Genomic DNA, 20,579 nt, shown 5'->3' with positions numbered 1-20,579 from the left:
CATAATCATTTTGTTCTCTTTTCTCTAAAGGAGACACAGAAAGAATGTGAAGCCAAAAGAAGAGGACAATATATATATGAATATTGATCGCAGTAACATATCTCCAGACTATGATGTCATTGACAAACGTCACACCTGATCCTGTGATCAAAAGTGCTTACTCTCACTCTGCTCTCACTGCACTCTCCCCATCTTAAATTGGGGTCATACACTTTTAAAAACTATAATTAGAAAATAAGAAGGCTGTTTATAATTAAGCCTACTAAGCCTCCAAAAAATCACAAAATCAGCCACCATATCATCTATATGTATTAATTTTCTGTTGTTGCAAAATTGTATCAGTGCCTGCAAATACAGCCACACATATAGCATCACTCTCATCCATACTCTCACTTCCTCAGTTTCCCATGGACATGGGTTTATTTTTTAATCAACCACACAAACAATCCACATACTTATTTTAATTTGATACCAATCTTTTCTGTATTCAGTCTTACATTATTTAAATTTCATGTGCACAATTTATGCACTAATTTCTTTTGTAATAATCATTGTTTCTTTTTTGTTTGAGTTGTCTGGATGTTAGGTGTGGGAACTTTCCGGTAAGAGCCAAAAAGCCAAGGGCAGACAATGCTCATATATGAGTCAGCTCACAGGAACAGACAGAGAGGTTTTTTTTGCTTTCCATTTTCTATATTTTTTTTATTTGTATTTTGCAATCTTTGTGTTTTATTTGGTTAATAAAACCGGTGGCTGTAAATCACTATTTCTCTCAAGGTGTTAGCTTCTATTTTTGAGATCACACCTACTACTTTTCTGCATAATTAATAAGAATTAAATTAATTTCACCTCTTTTCAAGAACTTGTTCTTCTACTTTGGTTTGCAATTTGTTATTCTTGGTTTGGGTAAATTACAGGCTTCTTTGTGATAAAATAGATCCCGTGTCTTGTGCCTTTTTGCTTGTTCCCTTTCTGCCACATTGTAAGAATTACAGCGGTAGTTCTCTCAAAGTACTGTCAATCATGCCCCTGTCCAGACAGTGATGAGTGTGCATGACAAATTAGATATTAGATTGTCTTGTCGTATCTTTGATCTCATGTGCATGGCTTTGTTGTCTACTTGTATTTAGCATTGGCAGGTAATGGGTGCAGGCTTCTCACTAAGTTATGGCAACTTCCTGTCAACTGGCATGGTATGGATATGGTCACTATTGCTGCTAACGCGCCCGTTCATCAAACATGTCAGTGTTATGGGGCCTTTATTTGAAAATCTGACCTTCACTGGTTGAACAGAGCCAGAGAAGTAAGGAAACTGTCTGACTGTACAACTTTCTCTTGGCAGTAAGGGTTGCTTTATTGAGATGTTTGCATGTCGGTGTTTTTAGTGTGGTGCTGAAGTGTAGTAAGAAAATGTAGAAGAACACAAGAGCACAACATTACAATTTCAAAATAAATGCTTCATCGGCTTTAGCAGATGACGCTGGAATGTGACTGATTTCTTTAGATACGTAATATTTGCAGATGATACAAATTTATTTTAGTCTGGTAAGAATTTAAAAGAACTTTTGTGTAGTGTAGAAAGAGAGCTGGGAAATCTCAAAACTTGGTTTGATGTCAATAAATTATCTTTAAATATTAAGAAAACGAAATTTATGGTTTTTGGGAATCTAAAGGAAAGTGATGGTAATATTAAACTAAAAATCTGTAATGTTGATATTGAAAGAGTTTATGAGACCAAATTCCTTGGGGTTGTGATCGACCAACAGTTAACATGGAAGCAACATATTGAATACATTCAAAGGAAAATTTCAAAGTCAGTTGCAATTCTATATAAATCTAGAAATGTATTAAATTCTAAGGCCTTGCATTTAATCTATTACTCATTAATTGTTCCCTATATATCTTATTGTGTGGAATTGTGGGGATCCACCTTTAAAACGACCATAAATTCTATAATAAAACTATAAAAACGAGCCGTACGCATCATCAATAAGGCTGATTACTATGCTCACACGGATCCACTTTTTCTAAATTCTCATGTTATGAAATTTTATGATTTGTTTTATTATAAAATAATGCAAATGATGTTTAGAGCAAAGTCAAAATGCTCCCTGACTCAGTACAGAGGTTATTTTCAATTCAGGAGAGTCCGTATAATCTCAGAGGTGTTTGTAAATTTATTGTACAAAAAGCTAAAAAAGGTATGAAAAGGAGATGTGCTTCCATTGTTGGAGTTCAATTCTGGAATGATGCCAGTATAAATGCAAAAACATGTAATTCTCTTTTGGTTTTCTAGTAAATGGTTTGTAAAGCTATCTTTGAAGCGTATAAGTGTGACTGATTATCTGTTGTTGTTTCTTTGCATTGCTGGAAGTTGGTAGCTTAAAAAGTTGAAAATGTAGGATAGGCTTTTATATGCAGTTTGCTTCTGCCTATGCCTTTTCATTCATTATTCAACACATGACTATTGATTTTGTTTGAAATGTCTATACTGTGCAAAATGTTTGGTGTTGTGTTATGATTGAATAAACTAAACTAACTACTAAACTAACTAACTACACTGGAACAACAATGAGCAATGAGCAAAGTGTTTTAACTTGGACACAGGCCATGTACCCCAGGACTCATACCCTTGAGAATACCAACAACTTCACTGTTAAACTGGAAAGAATATTTGGTTTTGAAAATTCCTAGCTGTATCCTTAGGCAGTCTGAATTCAGCACTGGATACTCTTGCACATCATCTACCTCTCCAGTTAAGAAGACTTACTCCAGATTTCTTATCATTCTCATCCTTCCTGTTGGAACCATTCTTTGATCTGTGCATCTACAACGTAAAGGGCGTTATGAAACTCTGCTCTGTAGTTCTCAGAAGAGGATGCATGTACATGTGCAGGAGAAGAGCCAGTAAAACACTGAGGTGGCTCATAGACATGAGGCGCAGCAACAGGAGTTAAATTAAGGCATTCACACAGTCATGATACTTTGGTGTAAACCTTTTGGAAGGCATCACGGTTTCATCTTTTCCCCACAAAATATCTTTCACACAAGCAACAGCAGAGAGCATGACATCTATGGTCTGTGTTCTGCACTGGAGGAAAACATTGACAGTCTCTAACTCCTCTGTTACTGTTACTAGGGCAAGCAAACAACCAAGAGCAGAATTTCCCTGCTGAACTTTATCATACAAGCCCTGTGCCCTTTTGCATCAAAGTTGCATGCTGCAGTCTCACTCAAAGCAGACAATACATGCTCATATTGGCTAAGAACAGCATGTATGGCACTTGATCAAACTGTTCATCTTGTGGGGCAAAGATTGCCTACTGTAGCCCCTCCCCAGGTGTCACAATTCCCTTAATGATATCCTTTAGTTTGCCTGACTGTCCAAATAAAACTCCCAGCTCATGACCCCATTCCATGGAGTGACGAATAACAGCTCAGATGAAACAGGGTTGCTGGGCAGCAAGGCTCACACAATGCACATATTGAGTGGCTGATCTCTCTGAATGATGGCTGATGTCCCTGAACATTTGCCAGCCACGTTTGCAGCTCCATCATATGCATGGCTGTGCAAACCTGTGATGGGCAAATTAAGATGCAGCAGAACATCCTTTACCACCAAGATTTTTCTCCAGTGGTCACAACCTCATACAAGCCAATGAATTCTTCATGTTACACCAACTCATGGTCAAAATACCTGATGCACAACGCCTGCTGCTCTTTTACAGACTGATCCCTTGTGCCATCCATCAATATAGAGAGCTGCTAATGTGGAAGTGATGGAATCTTGTCAAAAACATCCTTAACAGCTGAGTTGCTCACCAAACTAATCAAATCATTTTGAATAACTCCAGATGTGTAAACATCCTGTTTGCTCTCTAATCAGCTGGCATGGCATGAGTCTTTCTCTGCCTTGTACTTCAGCAAATGATCAAGATTTCCTTCACTTGAATCATGGCCCCAATAGTTAGATGTGGTAGTTGGGAGGATGGTGGTAGTTGGATGGTGGTAAACCAGATGTTTAAGGGTTTTTTTTTTTTTTTTTATGTGCGTGTGAAATGAAGTTGCAGATGGGCATGATGTCCAGGAGAGGGAAACATATTTGGTATATATTGTATAAAGATCTGAGGCAGTTATAGCCGGTTAGGGAAGCAGAGTGTTGAAAGAGCTAGGTCTGCATCTTGTTAGACTTGGGAGAGGTTCATTAGCTCTGGGGCTAATTGAAGATTGTGGCTGAAAACCGCAGGACTGGAACAGGAAGAGGATGGGACTCTGGGACCAATTGCCAGAATTTCTGAAAAGAGGAAACGAGATAGAGAGCATAAGCTGTGCAGTGTAGATAGGCTGGAATTAGGGGTGGGCGATATGGGAAAAAAAATAACATCCCGATTTGGTTTTAGGGCCAGATCAGGATCTCGATTTTATCATTTAATTTCTAAGACAAATTTATTTGTTAAAAACCAGAAAAACAACATTTTTCTCTGTATGATTTTTCAAATACTATGTCAACAACTCAGGTTTTTCTCTTTTTCTTCTGCACCAACCTGTTGGCCAATGCACTAAATATAAATATGTACATAGAAAATTTAAAATAAACCCCCACTTTGGTTTTCATTTCAAAGCATGTGGACTATAAATAGAATCTCTACAGCTGAAGCTTAAAACAAGTATCCTGTTCATACGCAATTTAATATCACATTTACTTCAGCCTTGTTTACAGACTGCAAGAGAAAGAAAATATAAATATGACACACAATTTGATGAATTTTGAAACACATGATTATGCAGGAAAGTAGAGACTGTATGGTATTTTAACGCAATCTTGATTTTATTTAAAAAAAGGTCGTGAATACATTAATTTACAGCATTGAATTAGGCTGTGATGAGCAGTGACATATACCAGTCATGCTGGCCCCATGATTGTATTAGAGACTCTTGGTGTCCATTACAGGGGCACTGGAAGTCATTTATAGATGCAGTGTTGTTCACACACTTCAATGGTAAACTGAGTTACATAAGCAAAACTGATCAAATAAAGATGTTTCTTGCTCTGAGTACAAAACACATGGACTCTTTTCCTCTCAACTTTAGAAGTTTTGTAAAACTTTTATCAGCCAGTATCTGAGATTGTAAAGTAATATTCTGTGTTCTTTGAGTCAGACAGTCTGTTCATATTTATCGACTAATATTTTACTGATGGCTACTTTCTGTTACTGTGTCTAATGAACGCTGGACTGAGTCAAGGAAATTCTGCTGTGTTTGTATGACAGACCCATCTTGTTATCATTCTCTGTCCAGAAGGATGATCTGACTGTTTCAGCTATTTCAGTTAACTATATTTAGATTATTTTCAATTTGAAAACCAACAGAACCGTTCCATAGATGTGCAACAATAGCAAGCTCCATCCAGCTTTGAGTTCAATCAGCAGGCAGTTTTATAAACAAGTAACAGAATATTTCAGTGCCTAAAATAACCTACTACCTCTATCAATGTCATTTATATATCCCATTGAAGGAATTAATATCAAGTTTAAGCATCTTTATAATCTGATGGTTTAAATGTGCACCCAGCAAATATGGTTTATGAACAATAACTTTCAGATCATTTCTCATCACTGATTTGCCAATGAAGAACTGAAGCATTTTCCAGCTGTACACTGCAACAGATTGCATTACAATGAGCTGTGTACATTACAGTCTTATATTAGGGAACAAAATAGCACTGTGTCATCAAGAGGTAAATATCGAAATCTGGTACCGACATGGAACCGGTACCAACACATCTGATACCGACTGGATCCAATTACAACACAGATATCGATACTTCATTTCAATACCCCGCCACCCCAAGTGTGAGGCAAGAAAATTGCTACAGAATTTGTGTGACTATGTGTGTAAAGTTACCCATATACATCTGGCATCTTCTACAGAGATTTCTGTGAATCATTTACGATACCCAGACAACTTTTAATCTCCAGCTGATGTTCAACCAACTTCTGTCCTCTCAAAAGTATCAATTCAGTCACCGCTCAGGCCCCATATAGAAATACCAATTTGGCACCGGTATCAGAAAACTGAAAAAAAAAAAAAAAAAAAAAAAGATAGTGTCTTCACACATGAGCGTGAGTGAGTCTTAAAGGGGAGATCTTTGTTAACAAGCTCTTCGTTAACAAAGCCTAAATCAATTACCAGGGTTCTCCCATCACTTTTAGAGCATCTTCAAACAGACAATGGTGCTGCTGCTGGAAATGGAACCACACTCTTAAGGCATTCATAATAACAATGAGCAGATAACACAGCAGATTTTTTCATGATGCAAATTAAAGGGATCCAACCTTAAAGGTCATCAGTGCAAAATTGAAAAATGATCACAACAAAGCTTGATACCTGCCTTAAAAGTGATTTTGTGTCTATTCAGTCAGTTTTATGTTCATTTTCCTGGCTAACACTGGTATTGTAATCATCTCAGCAATTCTTAGCTTCTGTTTGGTTAACAAGGTCAGCTATTTGCCATTATTATCTGGAAAATGTTTCCTTTTTTACTTCAAATGTTAAAACTCTATCCAGCAATACAAGAACACTTCCTCCTGTCATCAGACCTCTTGTTTCATCCAGGACCCCAAAGAGGCCTATTTTCAAATTCATGTGATCTTGCTCTGGAGTGGTTGGTGTTAATACAATGGCTGCAGAGATATGTGTGGATGAATCTGACAGTAGTACAGGAGATCACTGGTTAAGAACAGATCTAAACCAAAAGATAAACAATTTTTCATGCTTAATTTTTTGGTTTTATGTTTTACATTAACATAATGTTTTATGACTATGATCAGACCCACATTAAAGAAGTGGTGGTGTCTGTTGTTGATTCAGTTTTTCTTAAAGATGTTTCTGTCAACTTGAGGTTTTTCATGAGAGAGTCCCTTGCGCTTCAGCCACTCCACAAAATGGAGATTGGGGCTCACAGAAGGACCAGCAACAAACAGAAGTGTTTCAAAGGATCTAGCAGGTAAACCCAAAGAAGAAACTGGAGCACACAAATCACTTGATGATGTTTAATCAGGTGCAGAGGGCTAACGTTTTGACACGTACTGCATCTTCATCAGAGTCAAACAGTAATGGTGCAGTTTGAAAACCTTAAATACCCTCCTGAATAAAGAGTTACAACACTGACTGGTTGTTTAGAGTGGGACATCTGCCTGCAGTGGACCAATACTGGGAGAGCACTCATGTCTAGCCATCTATTCCACACAGGAATATGTGAACATAATTCACAACAAATATATACAATACATACAATATGTACAAAACACACAGACCGACAGTTAAAGACAGTAAAATGAAGCCTACTCAGTGAACAAATCCATATATTTTAAACAACTTTTCAACAACTTCTTCCACATTTAGAATCAAATTAGTGAATAGTTCTCAGACACCCTGTGGTTCATATGTAAAATCAGAATGAATACCATGACAAATACATACGTGTGTTTAAATGTAAGTGTGTGTACCTCCGAAATTACATTTGAATATGTCACTTGATGTCTATTCACTTCTAATTGCTGATCTTAGCATGTTGACACTGCAGGAAAACTTCCTTATGTGAAAGAGAAGTGAGGAAAACAAGTCAGGAAAATGTCTGGGCAGGTCATCCATAAACTATCTAGAAAATTTATGGCTACATGTGGAAAAGGGACTTCTGACTAAGATAAAAGTGCTTGTGTCATGACAGGGAGCCTGCTTTTTACTGTTTCACATTTAGACTGGTTGCCGTCACCATAAAGCTGATCAAAGCTTATCAAAACACACTAAGATGTTAATGCATTATTGTCCAATGCTGACTGTATACATCACATGACAAGCCTTATGTGTATATACAGTTGCAAGAAAAAGTATGTGAACCCTTTGGGATTTCTTGGATTTCTGCATAAAAATGCGTCATAAAATGTGTTATGATCTTCATGTAAGTCACAACAATAGACTAACACAGTCTGCTTAAATTAATACCGCACAAAAAATGCTATGTTTTCATGTTTTTATTGAACAAAACATGTAAACATTAACAGTGCAGAGTGGAAAAAGTATTGCAGACATCCCCATTACCTGAATGGTTTATGTAATTTAAAGATTCTTTAAATAAAGTAAATATTGGAGATCAATGGTTAATGAATCATGCCACTGAGGTCACTGATGGATAAAACCCCCTCTGATAGAAAGAGGTATACAGTATATTTCATGATTACATGACTGTTTACTTTCATGACTTCCCCATTTACAAGTCAAATATTACACTCTGTTTAGAAATACAGCACAAACAATGAGGAACTTCACGTCCTTCAACATTTCTCACCTCTCTGCTCAACAACACCTGACAAAGATGTAAGTGTTTATTACTTTAATCTTATTACAATCAAAATATATTATTTTTTATTTATGTTGTATGGCTGCATCAAAAAATTATTTAAAAAAAATACAAGTATTTACATGCTGAGAAAGATCTACATTTATCTCTTTGAATTAGCGGCTGGCACACCTAAAAGGCTTTTTGTTGCATTAGGACAGGTTGAGCCCTTATGAAATTTCCCAAGTATGTTTCTGTTGCAAATATTGCATTCAATTACTACCTTCAAATGGACTCACTCTTTAAAGCAGAGGTTATATGGAGATAGAATACTAAACATGTAAATCTTTCCATGTGAACTCTCCAGACTTTCAGCCACTTCTGAAATTCAAAGATGACTGCAGCTTTGACCCTCCTCCTCACTGTCGGTCTACTGCAAGGTGAAACATTCACTCACATTTAATACTTAAAAACAACTCATTTTTGTTGTAAAAACAAAACAACTGAACTATAGTTGCAAAGTGTAAAGTCAAAAAATTCACTCCATGGTACAAAAGTATCTATAATAGAGTATATGATGTAACAAATAAATGCAATGAGCAACAAAAAGTGCTTTGCTTCCTTAAAATTTGAACATCATGCTGGAATTTTGTTTAAAACATAAAATTTGTACTTAAACAATGCTGTAAAGAAGCTGAATCCTCTAAGTAGGGATGTAATGATAACCAGTATCACTATAAACCGTGGTAAAATTCGAGACGGTTAGTATTACCGTTTCAAATTTTAATTACCGTTAAAACTGTGTTTGATTACCGCACTTCTAAAACTCACGGTGATACTATTCCTGGAGAAACCGCAGCGCTCTGTGGCAGTAATGCAACTTCATGGATGCCAGCTGCCGTTGAACTCCATAGAAGAAGAAGGAGCAGCGCTCTCTGACGCCCTTTCAGACCAGGAGCGTGACGTGCGTGTCTCGACCGCGACACGCGTGGATTTTCAATTTGGTTGCATGTTAACAAGTCAGGGCTTTCAGACTGCCTGCATGTGCGCCGCGTCTGGTGCTGCTGGTATGCCCGGCACAGGCGCGGAGGGTTGAGAGATTCGAAGTCTCGCCTATTTTTTCCGTGCACCGCATGTGGCCGTGGACCATATTAGACAGGAAAATGATAAATGGAGAGCCATATTTTCATCGTTGTGGCAAATATGCACATAAAATATGTTTACAATGTGTTTCTTGATAACCCTGAGGAAGGTCACAAGCTTAAATGTGCCTGTTTCATAAAGTTGTTCCCTAAAGAGCAACTATTAATGAAACTTTATGTCCCCACACTGGTTGAATATGTCACAGGAAAGATAAACACCTATGAATGCTTTTCTGGTTTGTGCTTTTCAAATTAAAATCCTGGTCTAGTATTTCTGTAGAGAAACTCCATTCATGTCGTGATCCAGGTTCTGATTTATGTTTTTGAGATTCTCTAGTGTTTTCCTGTGTTTATTCTGTATAGTTAAGTTTAGTTCTTGAGTCCTCGTGTTTTCCTTGTTCTGTGATTTCCATGTTTAGTAATTCCCTGTGTTCCATGTTTAGTTTATTCCGTGTCTTATGTTTAGTTACTCCTTGTATTTCATGTCTAGTTTATTCCTTGTTTCATGTCTAGTTTTACTCCTCGTGTTTCATGTTTAGTTGATTCCTGTGCCTCATTTTTAGTTTTACTCCCTGTGTTTCTTGTGTAGTTTATTCCCTGTGCTTCTTGTTTAGTTATTCCATGTTTAGAATTACTCCCTGTGTTTCATGTTCACTTGTCCTCCCTGGTTCTTGGTTCTTTGTATCCTCCTGTGTTTCTTTTGTTCAGCTTCTAGTGTTTAGTTTTGTCATTCAGTCCTCGTGTGCTTCTTGTGTTAGGTTCCATGTTTCCTGTTTTACTTTGTAGTTTGCCTTCCCTTGTGTGTGATTCCAGTTTTGCTTCCTGCCTCAGTTTCCATCCACTGTGATTACCTTCACCAGTTCCACCTGTGTCTGATTGTCCACACTTGTCCTCCATTGTTAATCACTCCCTGTGCATTTAAGCTCTGTCTCCCTGTGTCTGTGTCAGTTCATCTATATGTCATTCCCCGTGTTACTCCTCATGCTCCTCGTGCCTCCTGTGCCTTTTGCTTTGTTTCATGGACTTTTGGTTTTGTGGATTAGTTTAAGTAAGTTCTTTTGTTTGTTTAATGAAATCAGTTTCTTTGAGTTATCTGCAATTTGGGTCCTTCTCCTTTTGTTTTTGGATTTTGCCTGCCTGAACTCTGTGACAATTCACTTGTACAGAATGCTTTTATTTGTAAAAGTTCCCGACATACTTCCTCTAAACACTGAATCAATAAGCTTGTAGGGGGGTTTGTTCAGTTAAAACTCGTGAAGAAGGACTGGCAGGAGCCAGGGCTGACACGCACGATATACATAAGCAGCAAAACACACTCCCAGTCTGAAACGGGCATGAGACTCTGGTGTGCGTGTGCAGTTTGAAAACATGGCGAGAGAGAGCGCGCGAGAGCGAAAAAGCGAGAGAGCGAGAGCGACAGAGTGAGAGATTGTACACAAAGGTACATGAAACAGTGAAAGTGTTCTTTTCTGTACCAGTTTTTCTTAGATCTGTAAGACTAGATCTAGTCTTGAGCACTGAATGTAAAGAAAAGTATTCTTGGATCTAATATACAATTTGCACAAAGTGCAGCTACCTCTCATGGCCATAAGGTGCCATCTTTAATGCACATTTGTATGTTTGATAATATTTTAATGTTCTGCCAACAAAGTACATTGTGTGTGTTACTTTATTTTATTTTCAAAAACTTGGTTAAATGATTTCAGTGTGTGTATAAGTACTTTCTGAGCATTTTGAGCACATTTCAACAATACCGTGATAATAATAACCATGATAATTTTGGCCACAATAACCATTATATGAAATTTTCATATCGTTACATCCCTACCTCTAAGTTTCATTTTAAATTATTTTAAGTACACAGCTGAGTTTTTGGCTTCATTTGAACATGGCTGAACAGAACTGAGCACTGGATCTCATGCACAGATTTGTTTCTTGTGTTTCAGGCGCTCTGTGTCAAGAGCATCAGACCTTTATGCCATCAACGTTAAAAGTTCTGAAGGGATCCTGTGTGACCATCCCCTGCTCCTTTCAAATACCAAATAATGAAAATCCAGACTTAGATGGCACATGTATAGCAATATGGTATTACAGGAAGAATGGCGCTTTTACAGAAGTGTTTCGTAGCAGTGATCCACAAAACAGTGAAATAAAGGGAAATTTTACAGGTAACTTGTTGAAAAAAGACTGCACCACAACCCTGTATAACCTGCAATCTCAAAACAGCAGAGGTTATAGGTTCAGACTGAACTGTGATGTGCTGAGATGGAATTTTGACCATCAAACATCTGAAATTTCAGTTGAAGGTAGGTTTGAAAGTCCTATATTTTACTGTTGATCTGACCTTGTCTTCAAATCATTTAAAATCAATCAATGATCCTCTGATTAAAGAGAGAACTGACGTCTTATAGTATACCTTTCCATCCAGATAATCCTCACAGACCCACTCTGACTCCGCCCACACTGAAGGTGAAAGAGGGAACCTCAGTGAGTCTGGAGTGCTCTGCTCCAGCTACCTGTCTGTTCCTTCCTCCAAACCTGACATGGACCCCCGGTCTGGGTGAAGCTCAGGAGACGCTGCAGGAGAACCAGGACAAAACTAAAGTCAAGATCTCAGTGCTGAACTTCACAGCATCACACCTCCATGATGGACAGGAAATCTCCTGTACTGCTGTCTACGGCAAACAAGATGGCAGCACTGAGTCATCTGTGAACACCAGTTTAACAGCTGAGATTACATGTGAGTCTTGAGTTGAACTCTTTCTTTTTTTCTAAGATTTATTTTGGGTTTTTTGTGCCTTTATTCTATAGAGGAGGACAGTGGATAGAGTCGGAAACGGGACAGAGAGTGGGGAGAGACCCGCGGCAAAGGGCCACAGGCTGGATTTGAACCGCATACATGGGTAGCGCCTTAGACCGCTAGGCTATCTGCGTGCCGAAGTTGGATTCTTTTAAGTTAACATTTAAATTGATTTCTCTAGTCTTGATGACTTTGGTTTGGTGAGAATTTCAACAGACACAGACGGTCTTTAATACAGACTAGCTAAAAGGTAAAGATATGATGATCTGTCCCTTTAAATAGTAGATCAGTAATGGCTTTCAAAATGTTACATTATTGCAATATTACCTAACCTTACATTCCAGGTATGGTCAGAGGTTGTAAATATCACAGGGTAAAATCAGAACAAATCATTTCTATGACTTCTGGAATAAACCTGAATGAAAGCTAGAAGTTATTGATGTTTAGCCTGTCTGCCGCCTGCGCTCAATGATCAACATAACCTCCAAAGGCATCCATTCACCTACAAATGGTCAGCAACTCTATATATGACAATTGAAAACATGTTAAATTCACATATCTTAATACAATTACACATTGAAATAATAAAAAAAACTGTCCTCTGTTTTCAGATTCACCCAAAGACACCACTGTGTCAGTCAGTCCCTCTGGTCCAGTACAAGAAGACAGCAATGTGACTCTGACATGCAGCAGCAGAGCCAACCCAGCTGTAAAGAACTACACCTGGTACAGAGCTGATGAAGGCCAGGAGACTTTAGTGGGGACTGGACCTGTCTTACACTTTAAAGCTTCGAAAGACAGCGGTCCTTTTGTCTGCCAGGCTGAAAATGAAGAGGGAGCAGGATGTTCAAACAGCACACAGATAGATGTTCAGTGTAGGTATCTTTGCACACATTTGCATCAGCGCAGGTATGTCAAGCTTCCTTTGTGCAGTGTTCTACATATAATAAAACAATGTAACTCATAAGAGTTAATAATTAACAACTTCAGTCTTTACAGAAGCTCCATGTCACTTCACTGATGGTTTTACATTTTCAACACTGAATCTTATAGTTAAAGCTAAATCAATGAAAGGCATAGCAAAAATCAGTTGTCGCAGATGCAAAAAATGGAGTGTGTCATGATAGATAAACTTTTTTGATAGATTACAACAGACAACTGGTGTTTTCATGAATGCATTCTTGAAACTTGCAAAAGAATTTCAGCAGTCTGCTACTAAAATCCCCCTGATTGTTGTTCACACAGGTATCTCACAGTGGGAGGTTACCTCCTGTGGGAGTCTTCTGAGGCTAGATGTGACATCATAAAAAAGAAGAGGCAGCTAAAGCAAGAACATCAGCAATACAATGCTGCAATTTGAATACTTGCCCTTTTTTCAGTGCATTATCTATTTCAACAGATACATAAAATCAGAAAGAGCAGAGAAGAACATGCTGATAAACAGAAAAAGTAATACAGAAGTTGAGTTGCATACAAGGGGGTCACACCAGTTGCATGCATTCTTTCTGTAGTCTTGCTCTGATCGCAGGGAATAAACATCACCACCCCTCCCACTTGCTCACAGCTTTTTCTCAAATCAGCTCAGTTGGACTACAAATGGAAATTTTATCATGACTAAGAAGAAACTCTAGATTTACGTCAGCTGGCTAGTTTAAGAGAAGGATCATACTTATAGTTTAAATAATGCACAGATATTGCATTGTAGGGTTGATGCAGATGTTCCTGGGTATAGGCCTGCCCACAGATTTGGCTGGGCCTCTGACAAACCCAGAGAATGGGCCCTCCCCAGTTTTGTTTTGATGATGGTATCAATGCATGTTAAGTTGGATCAGTAGCATTAATGCAAATATTGGTGCAACTTTTTTGATAATCCATTTGAGGGCATTTTTTACCGTTTATCGGATTGTAATTTTAATTTTGATCAGATAAAGGTATCATAAAAGTATGTAGCAAATTTGCGAAAAACAGCAAAAAAGGGTTAAACCCATTTTCGCCACCTTTTCTGCCATCTTTGCCCATGAAAGTCATTTTGCCACTTTTCAAAACCTTGCCACCACTTTTTTGCCCATTAATGCCACTTTTATCCAATTTTGGCCACATTTTGACTATTTTTTGCCTATGTGAATCTATTTCGCACTTTTAAAATATTTTTGCCACTTTCAAATCCTAATTCACCTCCTTTCCTGCCCACTTTTACCCCCTTAAACATATTTTTGCCTCTTTTAAAACATTTTTGCCACTCTCTGCCTATTTTGTTAGCCTCTGTTAACTAATTTCTTCCACTTTAAAGACATTTTTGCCATTTTTACCAACTTTTGCCTCTTTCTATCCATTTTAAATCTGTTTCAAGAAAAGGGTTACATTTTGAAGAAGGCTATATATTACGACATGAATAAATACAAATAAATGTCACTGATCAGAGTTTTTGTTATTCAGGTAAAAATAAATATGGTTAGCACAGCTTAACTTTAGAATAGGCCCCCCATTTGGTGGGGCCCCAGAAAGCCCTCCTCTTTATCTCCCATAGGTGGTTTTGCCTACGGATTACATAGAATTATTCCCTTAGGATGATGAAGGCAATCACCAGAGTGGGTTAGCTGTCATTATAGTTCATTGAAGCTAAGAACTGTGTTTAACTGTGCACATATAACCATGCAAAGCAGATACTTGCCAGTTTCCATGTCTGTCATCAGACAAATCAATCTTGCAAAGCTTCAATCAGAAATGTTTGTGTTCAGTCTGAAATATTACTGGACCAAATTAGCAGTGTTTGAGGAGAACAAGGCAGTAGCCACAGGCATGGTTTAGATTTACTGAAAAGCAATTAGCAATGGCTGCTGCCAGTGAAACGATGAGCTCAGATGAAGCTATTCACCTTATGTAGCTCTGCCCACTTCACACACTCCTGTTCTTATGCAATTGTCTTCGACTTCTGCGCTGCAAATGCCGCCAACATTTTATGTCTTCTTAGTCTGATTTGCCTGTAGTGTATAGACAGAACATTCTGCCAAGAACCTTTCAAGAATTTTTTTGAAAGGTGGCAGTGAAAGCTTAGTATAAGGCACAAAGAAAACAGTCGTACTTGCAGAATCACAGTCCAAATCAACAACCAAATCTTGAAAAGTCTGACATCTGAAGATAGCATTTCATCTGGGACAGTCTATCAATAACATTTATGTTGTGTACTATTTTTTCAGATTCACCCAAAGACACCACTGTGTCAGTCAGTCCCACTGGTCCAGTTCAAGAAGGCAGCATTCTGACTCTGGCATGCAGTAGTAGTGCAAACCCAGCTGTAAAGAACTACACCTGGTACAGAGCTCATGGGGGGCAGGAGTCTTTTATTGGAACTGGACGTGTTTTAAACATGAAAGCCTCTAGAGACAGTCCCTCTTTTTTCTGCAAGGCTGAAAATGAGATGGGATCTGGGCAATCAAACATTAGTCAAATTGAAGTACAATGTAGGTATCATTTATGTGTTCTTCTTTCAGAAGAGAGAAAAGTTCTAAATTTGGTCATCTTACCTGCCTCATTAACTTAAACATGCACTATGAATTAAAGTGTTATCTCCCGATACTTTTCTATTAAAAGACAAGAAATATTCTGTCCACCACAGAGGGGTTTGTCTAACTCACAATCACAAGCATGCACATTACTGATCAAGTATAGTCTTGTCTGATATGAATGAGTGCATAATCTCTCTACATCATTTTGCTGACTTAAGACAATAATTTTTTACCTATTCCCAATCCAGGCTGTGATCATAGCCTCTTTCATCAAGTCTTTTGATACCATTTTTAATATTGACTGATATGCGTTGCCACATTCGGTTCATGTCAGAAAAATATCTCATCCCAACAGAGGGTGAAAAAATTAGAAATTCGCAAAAAAAAAAAAAAAAAAAGCTACTGATTTACCTACAGTGGATTCAAAATTCATTGATGAAAGAGCATCTTTTACTCACAGCCTGTTGCCATTTATTTTACAGCAGTGTTCCTCTCTTAATGTTTTTTTGCAGATTTGATAACGCATGGCTTCAGTTGACACGTTACTTTTCAATCTCCTCTACCCCCAAAACAGTTGCTCCGCAGATCCTGTCCTCATCTGACTGCACCAGAACTGTGAACCAGGTTAACTGTTCCTGTGAGGCTATAGGGAATCCTGCACCATCTTTACAATGGACTTTGGATGGGTTACCCATCAATCACTCAGATAAATCTACAATCAAAAATGGACATCTTAATGGCATATGCGTGAGCTTCATTACCATGAGTCAAACACAATGGAAGGATCAGTTCACTTTGCTTTGTGGCAGCTCAAACTCTCTGGGATCTGATTCTCAGAGATTTCTCTTCTATAGTCTTGAAGCTGAAACAGCCGTGGAAAGTCAAGGTTGGTCTCTCTGAGATAAATAGTGAAAATACGTCCTATGTAGTAGGGATGCACAGATACCAATACTAGTGTCAGGTATCGGTGCCAATATCAAATCAGAGTACTCCTACTTGTACTCATAAACAGTGCATATTCTGTACTTGGTATAATTTAAAGCGTGATTTTAGTCTCTCATTAAGTGAGTTGGTAGTTTAAGTCAGAGCCATAACTGAGGAAGAGGAAAGTAGAGAGGGATGAATACATGCACTCATAAATCTTCAAGGACACAGATCAAGCACATCTGATGAAAAAAATTTATGTTAAAATAATTTAAGTTATTAAAGTTATTATCAAAAGTTATGGTATCATTAATTATCCATATTTGTACCTTTTATCAGGGACCATCCAAATCTAAATACTTGTACGTACTTGGTCTGGAAAAATGTGGCATCTGTGCACCCCTATTGTCTTGTTATTTATGGTCTTGTTTGCTTTTAAATGTTTTGAAGAGAAATATTTATCATATTTACCTAATGTTAATAACCAAATAAAATTCCTAAATGGAGCTGGGTGCTGGTTCAGCCTAATGGACAGAGCAAGCATCCATATACAGAGACTATAGTCCTCGACATACTGGTTGCAGGACCGATTCCTGGTCCCAAAGAAATCCTCAAAGGAGCTTTATATGATCATCTCCTCTGAATAACAGATTTAACAATGAGCCCACATTGTCTTTTCTATGTTTCAGGGCATGTAATCTTGCCAGTCTTCATTGCCACGATTGTTGGACTACTAGTGCTAGTATGTGCACTACTAGTGCTAGTGTGTATTCTTCTCCGTGTAATCAGGTAGGGTAACAGCACTGTGTGTTTCAACATTGTTTCACTGCTGCAGCGTGAAAGTGGTTTACATGATGAGTTTATTTTATTAAAAACTAGTCAGCTAAATGCAAGTGTGTTTTGTGTCTGATCAGATAGGAAATAATACACTAGAAGCATCAGTAATTGCTGCAATAGTACCAATCAGGTTTTCAAACTTTTTTTTTTTTTTTTTTTTTTTTGCTAGACATCATACACACATCAGCTGGTTTCGGTATTCAACCTCTGCTCAATTTGGCATTTTGCATTCGTTGTTTTTGTTCCTAGAACCACTATAAGCAGGCTTTTGGTGGTGGTAGGGGTACTGCTGTTTCCTTATTAGTGATTTTAACTTGCTGATTGATAAACTGGCACTGGAAAAAAATACACAAATGTGTTTTAAGTATATCCATGTTAGTTAAATATTTTTCCATATTTTCAGGGCTCAGAAGATTCCTCACAATCTGCTTCAGGCCTCAGATAACACCAGCACAGTGGCTGAAGACCAGCTTCCACCTAGTGGAGAAGGAAATGAGGTATTTTATCTTGGAGTCAGGCAGTTTTCTATTTATATGACTTCAGTGCAAATCATTCTTACCACCACCATTTTCCTTTAAATTGTAGGAGCCTATCAAAGCAGAAGAGGCCATTTACGCTAACTCCAACATGCTGAAGAAGCCACATGTCACTAAACCTTCAAACACCTCTGCAACAAACAGCACCAACCTACCAAGCTCTGCCAAAAACGGGAAAGAAGATGCCGGTAAAAGCTCAGAAGAGAAAAACGAGAAAAGCAAAGATCTGGTTTATACAACCGTAACTTGGAGAGGCAAGGGACAGAAGGAAATAAAAGACCCTGGGGACACAAATCTGTCCGGTAGTTCCAAACAGCAAGAGGTGAAGTGCACAGAGGGGGGGATATGCAGAGATTCTGTGAGCAACGCAGTGGAGATGGGAAATATTTATGACAACGTGGAGCCTGGGAGTATTAGAAAGGAAACTCAATGTGAATATGCCCAGGTCAAATTTAAAGACAAAGGTGATTTACAGAAATAGTTAACTGGTGTATTACTTTGCTGAATCCAGAAAAGTGTTTTAATGCCATTTTCTGTTGTACATACAAATTCTACATGTCTTCTTGTTTGTAATTGGGGCTCAGATTATACGTTTTCAGCATAGTCACAACTCAAAATTAAGGCCCATCGGCCCCAAACACCTGTAATTTTTATCTCGTGTAGTATGTCAGAGTGAATGACAAGAACATGTCTGGGACACCTCACTACAACCCAACATCAGTAACATTTACATAGCAGTCATAAATTTAAACAAACAAAATGGCTAAGGAAAAAAAGGTGATGAAGATGGTGCTGTTAGATGGCACTACTACTATTTATATTAGCCCTACCAGTTTATAGTGCACAGCCAACATTTTAAACAAAAGTTGAGTCTTACTGACAGGACTTAATGAAAAGTTCCAAGTCACTTCATTATCAACAAAAATTAAGACATTCCTGGAGATGCTAATGGCACATGACATATAAGATAAGGATATGTTTTATTGTTGAGGGCTCAAATTTTGGTTTATTCTAAGACTAAGGTTAACTGCTGTGCATTTTACTCTTCCTGGGTCTGCAAGAGCTGTAGTTTGTCTCTTATAGGATACTGTGCTTAATGTGCTTAATAATATACTGACAAATAAACACTGCAGCACAGAGCTAAAGCCAACATGTTTCTCAATGCTTTTACTCTCAAATCCCCTTGCATCTATAAACCAACTCTAAAATACAAATCTTTTTATTATAAACATTATAAGCACATAAAGTTATGACAAGAAATTGACAAAAGTCTGTGTTACCAAGCTTTCTTAAGTGCTATTGGAACACAGAAAAGGTCTTGGGTTCAAGTTTTTTAAGATCATGAAAAAATCTTTGAAACACAGGAATTTAGTTGTAAGTCTATTGTTATAATAACTTTAACATTGCTCACATTTTACTTCCCAGGCTGTACACTGTAAAAAGCAACATCCATTTTACTCATAAACATTGAGTTGAAATTACTCAGTTCTTCTTAACCTGTTCTAAATACTTATTATAAACAAGTTAATTGTACTTCTTGGCCATAACAGCAAAAGGGCTCAATTTACTTAAGTTTACTTAGTTTAAAAAAATTAAGTAAAAAGGGGGTATAATTAAGTTGTGTTAACTTAAAAATCCAAAACAGCGATTTGAACTCTATTTTTATGAGCTGATAGAACTTATTTCAATTTTAAGTGAACAGTACTCAAACAATTTAAGTTTTTTTTGTTATAACTCATATTATTTGAGTTATGGCAAATCTGCAGTTTTCCCAGAATGCCTTTGGGCACTAAGCCTTTATGCACTCTATTTACTGCAGCTGTCTTGGCCAGGACACTTTTGAAAAAGAGATTTTTAATCTCAAAGAGGTTTTCTCCTGGTTAAAAAAAGGTGAAATAAGATGAATAAATAAAATGCACCACGAGTGAAGTTACTGTCTCAATTAAAGACGTCCCGTCCATAGGAGGCATTGTCACTGTTATCAGCATCAATAAAAGTTGTATAGCACACTGTCATTAATGAAGTGGATCACCAACAGCCATTGCTGCAATTGGTGGCACAAGATAATCCACCTTAGGTGGAATGATAACATACAAAACTTTTACAGAGAGTACTAGCTGATGTTCTAAGGTAAACAGTTGCCTACGATGTTTTGAGTGCTATGAACTTATCAGTGTTTACAATGCACTAAAAATGTTAAGTATTGCACACTCTAAGTAGATGATTTAGGCTAAGTCCTGCAAACTTAAATTAACATTAGAATCTCAGTTGTGAGAACTTAAAATAATTGATTTTAAACTATTAGTGAATACCTAAATAGTTCAAGTAGAACAAGTACTGCACACTACTAACAAACAAGTTTGTTAAACTCACAAAAGTCAAGTGTAGTTTACTTGTTATTTTTGAGGCAACGACTTTCCATATTTTTTTTAGTAAGCTCAACTAATTTTTTCTTACAGTGTATTATCAATCAATAAATGTCAAATAAAGTCATAA

At 37.5% G+C, this 20,579-nt stretch overlaps 1 protein-coding gene across 4 annotated transcripts; it reads left to right on the top strand.

Annotated features, from left to right (window-relative positions):
- Positions 1-8,306: 8,306 nt before the first annotated feature.
- On the top strand, positions 8,307-19,619 carry LOC121513421 (B-cell receptor CD22-like). 4 transcript variants are annotated; one of them, XM_041793171.1, is made up of 10 exons: positions 8,307-8,376; positions 8,706-8,778; positions 11,427-11,786; positions 11,909-12,220; positions 12,892-13,155; positions 15,478-15,741; positions 16,361-16,672; positions 17,400-17,499; positions 17,951-18,044; positions 18,133-19,619. In XM_041793171.1, exons 2-10 carry the CDS (start codon positions 8,733-8,735, stop codon positions 18,562-18,564), a joined length of 2,184 nt encoding a protein of 727 aa, XP_041649105.1. In that variant the 5' UTR covers positions 8,307-8,376; positions 8,706-8,732; the 3' UTR covers positions 18,565-19,619. The 4 variants fall into 4 exon arrangements, with proteins under 4 accessions (XP_041649105.1, XP_041649107.1, XP_041649104.1 ...); XM_041793173.1 differs by lacking the exon at positions 8,706-8,778 and having other exon boundaries at positions 8,319-8,376; XM_041793170.1 differs by lacking the exons at positions 8,307-8,376; positions 8,706-8,778 and adding an exon at positions 10,446-10,528.
- Positions 19,620-20,579: the final 960 nt, after the last annotated feature.

The sequence above is a fragment of the Cheilinus undulatus genome, linkage group 8 (genome assembly GCF_018320785.1).
Source record: "Cheilinus undulatus linkage group 8, ASM1832078v1, whole genome shotgun sequence".
In the NCBI taxonomy this organism is placed as follows: domain Eukaryota; kingdom Metazoa; phylum Chordata; class Actinopteri; order Labriformes; family Labridae; genus Cheilinus; species Cheilinus undulatus.
This window is presented reverse-complemented; position numbering and strand designations above follow the sequence as displayed.

What these genes read in the sequence shown, in the direction of transcription:
- LOC121513421 (XM_041793170.1), top strand. Translation starts at nt 10,462, where the DNA reads ATGCTCCTCGTGCCTCCTGTGCCTTTTGCTTTGTTTCATGGACTTTTG. An exon ending in CACACAGATAGATGTTCAGT is followed by an intron (nt 13,156 to 15,477) that starts GTAGGTATCTTT and finishes CTATTTTTTCAG; the next exon opens with ATTCACCCAAAGACACCACT. An exon ending in CTAGTGGAGAAGGAAATGAG is followed by an intron (nt 18,045 to 18,132) that starts GTATTTTATCTT and finishes TTTAAATTGTAG; the next exon opens with GAGCCTATCAAAGCAGAAGA.